The 8,328-nt window shown below is 38.6% G+C and overlaps 1 protein-coding gene across 2 annotated transcripts in view; it reads right to left on the reverse strand.

Moving 5' to 3' along the window:
* DHX32 (DEAH (Asp-Glu-Ala-His) box polypeptide 32) overlaps nt 1–8,328 on the reverse strand; it is a 48,598-nt gene that overhangs the window by 18,017 nt on the left and 22,253 nt on the right. For both annotated transcript variants that reach the window (XM_011986435.1, XM_011986433.1), the window contains one exon: nt 3,987–4,359. In XM_011986435.1, the coding sequence (XP_011841825.1) occupies nt 3,987–4,359 (373 nt within the window). The remainder of the gene's footprint in view (nt 1–3,986; nt 4,360–8,328) is intronic.

Here is an 8,328-nt window from a genome sequence, read left to right on the forward strand (position 1 = left end):
CCATGCCCGGCTAATCTTTTTTGTATTTTTAGTAGAGACGGGATTTCACCATGTTAGCCAGATGGTCTCGATCTCCTGACTTTGTGATCCGCCTGCCTCGGCCTCCCAAAGTCCTGGGATTACAGGTGTGAGCCACCGTGCCTGGCCCAAGATAAACTTTTTATTGCATTGAAATATTTACTTTTATTCTCTTAGAATATGTGAAAAAATAATTATGGCCACTAATTCTTTATTTGGTTCTGGTTGCTAAAACTTTTTAGTCGTAGGTGAATTCTTCGAGTAATGCTGCTTCTAATGCTCTCTCACTGAGCTATTTCAGCTGCCTTGTAAGTGGGTTCTAATGTTGAATTTTATTTCAAATGGCAATAAAAAAGAATTTTTAAAATCTCCAGAAGGGAAAAAGCAGAGCAAAACAGAAATAGATACATAGTTTAGGCTCCTCAAGCACAGCTGATACAGGGCTTTAAGGCCATAATCTGCAGAATTTGGGGCAGAAAAACTTTAAAAAATATGCACCTAGTACTTCAGACATTTTGTTTATTCATTTTCTTGATTCTTACTCAATGTATGTGGTTTATTTACCTATGCATAACTTTCCTATAACTACCTGCACAGTTATGGGGAACAGCAACACCCACTGAAGGATGATACCTAGCAGACATCTAGCTCGCCAAAAATGAAAGAAGATCCGCAACTGCATAGAACATTTCCCAGGAAAACCTCCAACCTAAAAACACCTTTGTGATAGTTTGTTACTGCACAATAATCTGGCTGCATATTATCGTAAATCTCAATGTATGTTTTCTATTTCATATTTTGTTTTCCGGTTAAAAGACAGCTAGGTGATAGGAAACAACACGCTAAACTTTCAGGGCTCTAAGTCTCAATTAAGTACCAAGACACAGGGCAGCCTGTGAATTACAGAGATTAATTCACAGCAGGTGTGGTGCTAAGCAAGTGGTTGGAGAAAATGTGACACACCTAATGTAAATACATTGCTGTTTCACCAAAATGAGAATATTTCTGTAATTTAAAATATATTCCTTAATATAAAAAATGATAGGGCTGGGTGCAGTGGCTCATGCCTATAATCCCAAGACTGGGAGGCCAAGACAGGAGAAGTGCTTGAGGCCAGGAGTTCAAGACCAGCCTGGGCAACATAGTGAGACCCCCCCCCGTCTCTACCAGAAAAAAAAAAAAAAAAAAACCACAAAAACTAGCTGGGTATACCGGCACACACCTGTAATCCCAGCTACTTGGGAGGCTGAGGAGATAGATGGCTTGAGCCCAGGAGTTCGAGGTTACACTGAGCCAAGATCACACCACTGCACTCCAGCCTAGGCAACACAGTGAGGTCCTGTCTCTAAATAAATAAATACAAATTTTAAATGACAATTAGTACATTTGTATTAGACTGGTTGAGTTTGTTTTCATATGATATTTAAGTGTGATGGTAGGTTTTAAAGCTTTATATAGAAATCAAGAAAGCATCAAATAGCATGGGGGGGAATGATCAATAGCTTGTTAGCACTGATTTCAGAGAAAGACAAATCTTTCCAAGAGACAAATCCCAGCCCATAAGAGATGAATATCTTAATGATGGATCCTGACAAAAGTAATGGAAAAGAAAAGTCCATCAGGATACTGAATGGTGTTCTGCTTGTCAGGCAGATGGGGTAAGGAAAACCAGGTAACACCTGTGGAATCCAAGGCTGAAGCAGGAGAAAAAAACCTGGTGCCCAGGTAAAGTCTGCTGAAGCCAGCACAATGTCAGTGGCTGGCTTGCTGCCCCACCCACAGGGGAGGTCAGTTGCTGAGCCCCTGGACAATGAGGAGCTCACCTTTAGAAGGTCCAGTCCTCTGCCTTGGTCACAGAGGCTCAGAATTACAAAATCCTCTGGTATTTCATGGCACTCTCACTTTAACACTGCAAAACTGATGGTTTCTTAATAGGAATGCCTTTCCAGCCTGCCTTCAGGGGAGATTACGTATCTTTCCAAGTCCTGTGGCATTTACAGTTTCTACTACCAGCCTGGATAATGATGCATCTTCTAAAGTTGACAGTTCAAAAGTCACTCTACTATTAATTATAGTTTATATTAAACTCGTAAGAATCATGTACCCTAAGACCATCTGCACCTTAGTTCTGTTATGAGCTTTATTTTCCAAGATCCAAAATCCATTTCCAAATCCATTTTGGAATTTTTGCTTACCCTGACTTGAAGGATTACACCCATCCTATCAGTCTTAATTGCACTTTTTTTTTCTTGCAGAAATGTATGTCCTGTTTTTTTTTTTTTTTATTTTTTCATTTTTTTTTTTCTAGAGGCAGGGGCTTGCTCTGTCACACAGGCTGGAGTGCAGTGATGCAATCATAGCTCACTGCAGCCGCAAACTCCTTAGTTCAAGCAATCCTCCTGTCTCAGCTTCCTGAGTAGCTGGGACTACAGGCCTGAGCCTGTAATTTTTAAATTTTTAAATTTTTTTGTTGAGATAGGGCCCTGCTATGTTGTCAAGGCTGGTCCCAACCTCCTGGCCTCACATGATCCTCCCACCTCAGCCTCCCAAAGTGCTGCGATTACAGGCATGAACCACAGTGCCCGGCCTACGTCCTGTTTTTCACCTGGCAATTCTGACTCTCAAATATATTAGATTTGCTATTCTTCCCTTCCTTAGGCTTTATCTGGTTATACTGAGAAGCTCTAATTGTTCTCATAAATCCTATGTCTCCGTATTTTATTATTTTTCTCAGGACTTTCTTGAATATCTTGAATCATGCAGGATGAGGAGATGATAACAGAATAAATCACTCTAATAGGCAGATTTGCTATTCAAGAGAATGCATATCATCTACATGCAAAAAAAATGATAAATATGCAGTTACATTGAGGTTCTAGAAACAGATAAAATTTAAGAAAACTAAAGTTCCCAAAGCCAGAAGGAGCTGTCATCCTTTATGCTTTGAGTATAAAATAGAATAAATACTTCTGAAAGTGTTTCTGAAAGCATGTGGATGTTCAAGAAAAGGCTCTGACAGACAGCTGAGCCACTTATCTGTTCAGCTGTGGCTCAGCCTACATCAAATAATTTCCTTTTTGGTTTCTGTTTAATGAGTAGAACCACTACATATTTGGGTCATGGTCTAAAAACTCGTGCTTCTTCTCTCTGTGGGAGAAGATAGGGAGAAAAGGCCAGGCAATTAGTCTCTATGAAGAGAGGTCTAATTCTGGAGATCCTGGAGGCTTTTAGATTCAGCCAACAGAGTACTGGGGAAAGAAACAGGGCCAGTGTAGCTGCAATTAAAAAAAAATGCAACACCAAATGGTACCTTGGCTGTAGAAAAGCAGTAACAGAATGGAAATGATGCTTGATTGCACATTTCCAGTCATTCTTTTAAAGAGATGTTTTAAAGAAACTCGAGTTAAAGTTTTTTCTTACCTTTTAAGAATGGAGCCCCAGTCTAGGGAGATGACCTTCTCGGGTGGGCTATAAATGATATTTCCTGCCCATACTCCACTGACTATCACAGGACTGCTTGTGGGAAATGTATTACTTAACTCTATGGTGAATGCTTAGGTGATATTCCTGATCTCCAACAAACACACCTGCTCATAGGGAGGCAGCGGAGAATGTCAGGGGAGTCAGCATGCACCTACTGTACCAAGAGACGACAACTCACAGCAAGCATACGTAAGAGTCAGTTTTGCCTTTGGGGCAGCCCACTCTCTGGCCTGAGCCTGCTAGAGGGAAGTTGGCTCTGGAGATCATGTCTAGAGACTCCTCACCCGTATTTTGTTTTCAGAACTGCATGTGATTTTAGAAACACTTCCTGTTCTCCTTTCAGCACAGCACAGGTTTTATTTAATTAGGTGTGATGAAACCAAATATTTAAACAGTTAATTAGCAAACTGAAACCTGTAGGTTATTAAACGCTTCCCAGGTGAAATACCTTATTACTCTGTAAGGTTAGAATATCACTTACTTACTTGTTCACAGGCCAGAAAGACTACAATGTCACCTTTCTCACCCGAGCGGTGAATTTCAAAGATAAGGCGTAAAATAGACTCAAAGGAATCCTTTTGAGCCTCACTAAGGTACACAACCTCCACAGGGTGTTTATTTTTCACTTCTATGAGAGGCAAGTTTCCATAATAAGAATTGAGTTTGCTGATCAGGTGAGGTGAGGAGTTAATTATGAGCTTCAGTTCCGGTCTTGCTAGTAAAACATCTTTAAGAAGTCCAAGTAACACATCAGTTGCAATGCTTCTTTCATGAATATCATCTAAGATGATGACCCCATAGCTACCCAAAAAAGGATTGGACATCATTTCTCTTTGCAACATATCATCAGTACAATACCTATAAAGAAGAAACATTAAAGTTAGAATATTCTTATGCTAAGTCATGCAAAAAACTTCCTAACAAGAAAAAATGCCTTTCCTATATTCATTTCTCTAAATCAGTAATTTTAAATTTTTACTGGGCTGTAGAAGTTGATACAATCTACAGAATTATCACACACAAAAATACAAACAAAATTTATACCCAGTTTGTGTATGTTCCTGGACCACCCCCTACAAAGACCATTCTGAACCCTAGGTTAAAGGCCTCTGACTAAATGTTTATTACAAATATTAATAAAAGCCTGCATCTAACTTTTGTTCTGAGCTTTATACATAAAAAGTAGTATCATAAAACACTCTGGTCAGTTTTTCCTCTCTCATTCATCAATGAAAGAATTTTGAGTAAAATTACAGACTTTTCAAGGAAAGGATACAAGAATAACCGTCCTGGCTCAGACTCATGGTCCAGCTAGCCCACTGTTTGGATAGACACTATTATTGGTGGTTCATTGTGGGAGATGATATCATTAAGGTGTCATCCAAATAATAAGCAAACAGAAGGATCTAAAAAGTAACCACCTATTCAAGGGCAGCATGAAAATTGGCTAAAATTCCTGGAGTGGGGAGGGGTCATTAGTGATTTTAATGGACTTTTCCCATAGTTCTTGGGATGATTTTTTAAAACTAAACCACCTATTAGTCACTAAGCTTAATGAAAATAACTTTCTGATACTATTTACATATTTACCTGTATTATTGCTTGAAGAAACCAATCCCGTATGTTTTTTACCCATTTAAGGTATTTACTTTTATTTATTCTTGTACATGGCAATTCTGAGATTGCTATCTGTAGACAGGCCTGCCTGCAAGGTTAGCCCTTGGCTAGCATTTGGGAACTTTGATTTAGGGAGGGTTCTCACCATTCCTAGAACGATAAAGAGTCGTCTGCTGTGCTGAACCATTTGTACAGGCAATATGGTGTATGCTGCACATGTGCTTTCCTTCTGGGAGTCTGGAATTTTGAAACATAGTAGGCAGAGGGTGCCTCTACGGCCAGCCCTCAATAAAAACCCTGGGCACTGAGCCTGAGTTTCCCTGGTAGGGCACCATTTCATAAGCTGTGAATGAAGTGCACTGTTTGTGACTCCACTGGGCGAGAGCTCAGGAGCTTGTGCCTGGGTTCCTGTAACCTTCGTCCCATCCACCATTTCCCTTTGCTGATGTTGCTTTGTATCTTTTCACTGCAATAAACCTTAGTTATAAGTAAATGATATGCTGAATCCCATGAATCTTTCTAGCAAATCACTGAACCTGGGGGCAGTCTTGGGGATCTTGACACAGTCCTCAATTAACCTCTTTCGAGGGGAAAAAAAAAAAAGGAAGGAAACAAACATCTATTAAACTAGTGCAAACCAGGCATTAAGCTGGTGCATACATTTCTTATTTAATCTTCAGAATAAACCTTCAAAGTAGATATTGCTATCCCATTACTATGACTCATTTATAAATAAGAAAATTGAAGTTCAGAAAAATTCAGTACCCTATCCAAGGTCACAAAGCCAGGGATACGGTCAAGATTTAAACCTGGATATTTGTTCTATCTGATGTCACTGTCGAATTATAAAGATTGCTTCCTTGGCCTTGTAGTTTTGGTGATAAAGTCCATGTTCTTTGTCTCTGTATCTTTATGAGATCAAAGTGCATGCTCTCTGCCTTTCTTTTCATACACATTCTCATACTGTGTCTTATCAAATGAGCAGTGATAAATTGATTCCTTTCCTCAAAAAAGAAAGCATCTTGAATACTACAGTATTATACTTTGTGCAAGATGCCAACAGATGCATTGAAATCTAGTTTTCAGGTCATCTTTTGCTGAGGTTAATTAGTATATTAATACCAAGTTACTACTGCTTCTCATGTCAAAACAAATTATTTTAATTTACGGTACTTCATTAACGTTAGAAATTAAATCTCTGTTTCCTTTTCAGCAAAACTGACCTAAGCACTGATCTTATAGGAAGCAATGCTGCCCCATAAGATTGACGAGGTATATGTGTTATATAAATACATCTAGGCTTAATTAAAAAAAAGAGAAGGTGGTAACTTATTAAAAACTCCAGCAGACTCATCCAGCAGGGCCTAGCCTTCCAGATGATTATATAAGGGAATTGTGAAGGCTCATTCCTAAAACTTACTATATAAACCTACATTTTTCTGCAGTCCCACCTACTTAGGAGGCTGAGGTGGGAGATCACTTGAGCCCAGGAGGAGTCCCACATTACAGTGAGCTATGATCCCACAACTGCATCCCAGTCTGCGTGATGTGAGCAAGACTCCAACTCAAAACAAAACAAAACAAAAATACTTTTTTTCTATATGACACAAAGATATATTTCTGAACTTTATAGTTATGAGATATTGTGTATACGATGCTTTAAAAAGTGCTGTTAACTAATAAGTATGTAAAAAAAAAAAATAGATATACTACCAAGATTTCAGGAAATGCAGTTTATATCTTTAAGGCTAAATTTCTAAAAGCTAAGACTATAATAAAATAGTTAAAAGTTTTATTAATATTTATGTTTTATATATTTGAGTTTAACCTTAATGAAAACTTGAGAACTTTCCAGTTCCAAAAACAGAAAATATCACCATTTGACACTATGAGTCACTTCTATGAGATATCTTGATATGTAGTTCCTAAAGACTATTTTAGGTATATAATATTCAGTTATTCACTGTTTCAAAAAAGGCCAGAGAAAAGCTTAAAGAAGAACAAAGTTGTTACATATAGCATCCAAAAAATAGTAGTAGGCTTAAAGATAGTTTATAAATTGCCTATGATGTGTTTCATAGATACTAAGCGGTTACCAAAAAAATGAAAAACACAGTATCAAATATAGACTACTGCCTTCTAAAATCAATGATCAATGTTAAATCTTCTGATTTAAATAGCTATTCAATCTGAGCTTATTCAAAATTATGGCTAGCATACCTCTTCAGGAAAATCAATCTTGTTCTAATCATAATTATAAAAATATAAGTATAATTATAATTATAAACATAGCTACCACATACATACACCATGCATCAGTTACATAAATTAAATAGTCCTCACAACAACCCTCAGAGCAAGTATATTAATCATCCACATTTTTCAGATGAGGCGACTTAAAGCTCAAAGAGGTTAGGTGACTTGTATAAGGTTACAGGTGAGTAAGTGGTGGAGACACTCATTTTACAGCCATGTTGCCTCCTCTCCAGAGCACAGAATACCAGGAAGAAAACTGGTATTGCTTTATTTTATCATAGGGGCATAGCTCTGGCCTCTTTCCTGTGACTCAAACCCTGTTTACAACAATGCATCAGAGTGTCTTCTGACTCTGCACTGGTTCTGGGGGCACGTCACAGTGGAAAAGAAAGTGCAATGTTCAGAAACAAGAGGAACTGTAAAGTGAAGATATAAAAGCAATGAAGAATAAGGCAGCCCAGCAACGGCAGAAAGAAACAGAACGTGCAAAACCTGTCAAAGCAGGCAGCTACTCTCTACCTGTCTCCATGGGTGCCTTTGTACTTCAACCCACCACACCTGAAGCAGCTGTGCCTGTTAAGAAAGGAATGCTATACACAGACTGAAACTAATACATACTTTAATATATAGTATTTCCTTTGGGTGTCAGAATTGAATGCTTGGGTTTTTCACCATAAAACAATCCTAAGTCCAACATGTGATAGATGTTTAAAAGGTGAGGCGTGTCTCACAGCGTTATTAGATTTCCCCACCATTATGTATCTTTGTGGCTTTCCATATTAAGAAATATCTGAGGCTGGGCGCGGTGGCTCATGCCTGGAATCCCAGCACTTTGGGAGGCCGAGGCCGGCAAATTGCCTGAGCTCAGGAGTTCGAGACCAGCCTGGGCAACATGGCAAAACCCCATTTCTACTGAAAATACAAAAAGTTAGCCGAGTGTGGTGGTGCGTGTCT

This window comes from Mandrillus leucophaeus, unplaced genomic scaffold, assembly GCF_000951045.1.
Source record: "Mandrillus leucophaeus isolate KB7577 unplaced genomic scaffold, Mleu.le_1.0 Scaffold299, whole genome shotgun sequence".
Lineage (NCBI taxonomy): Eukaryota > Metazoa > Chordata > Mammalia > Primates > Cercopithecidae > Mandrillus > Mandrillus leucophaeus.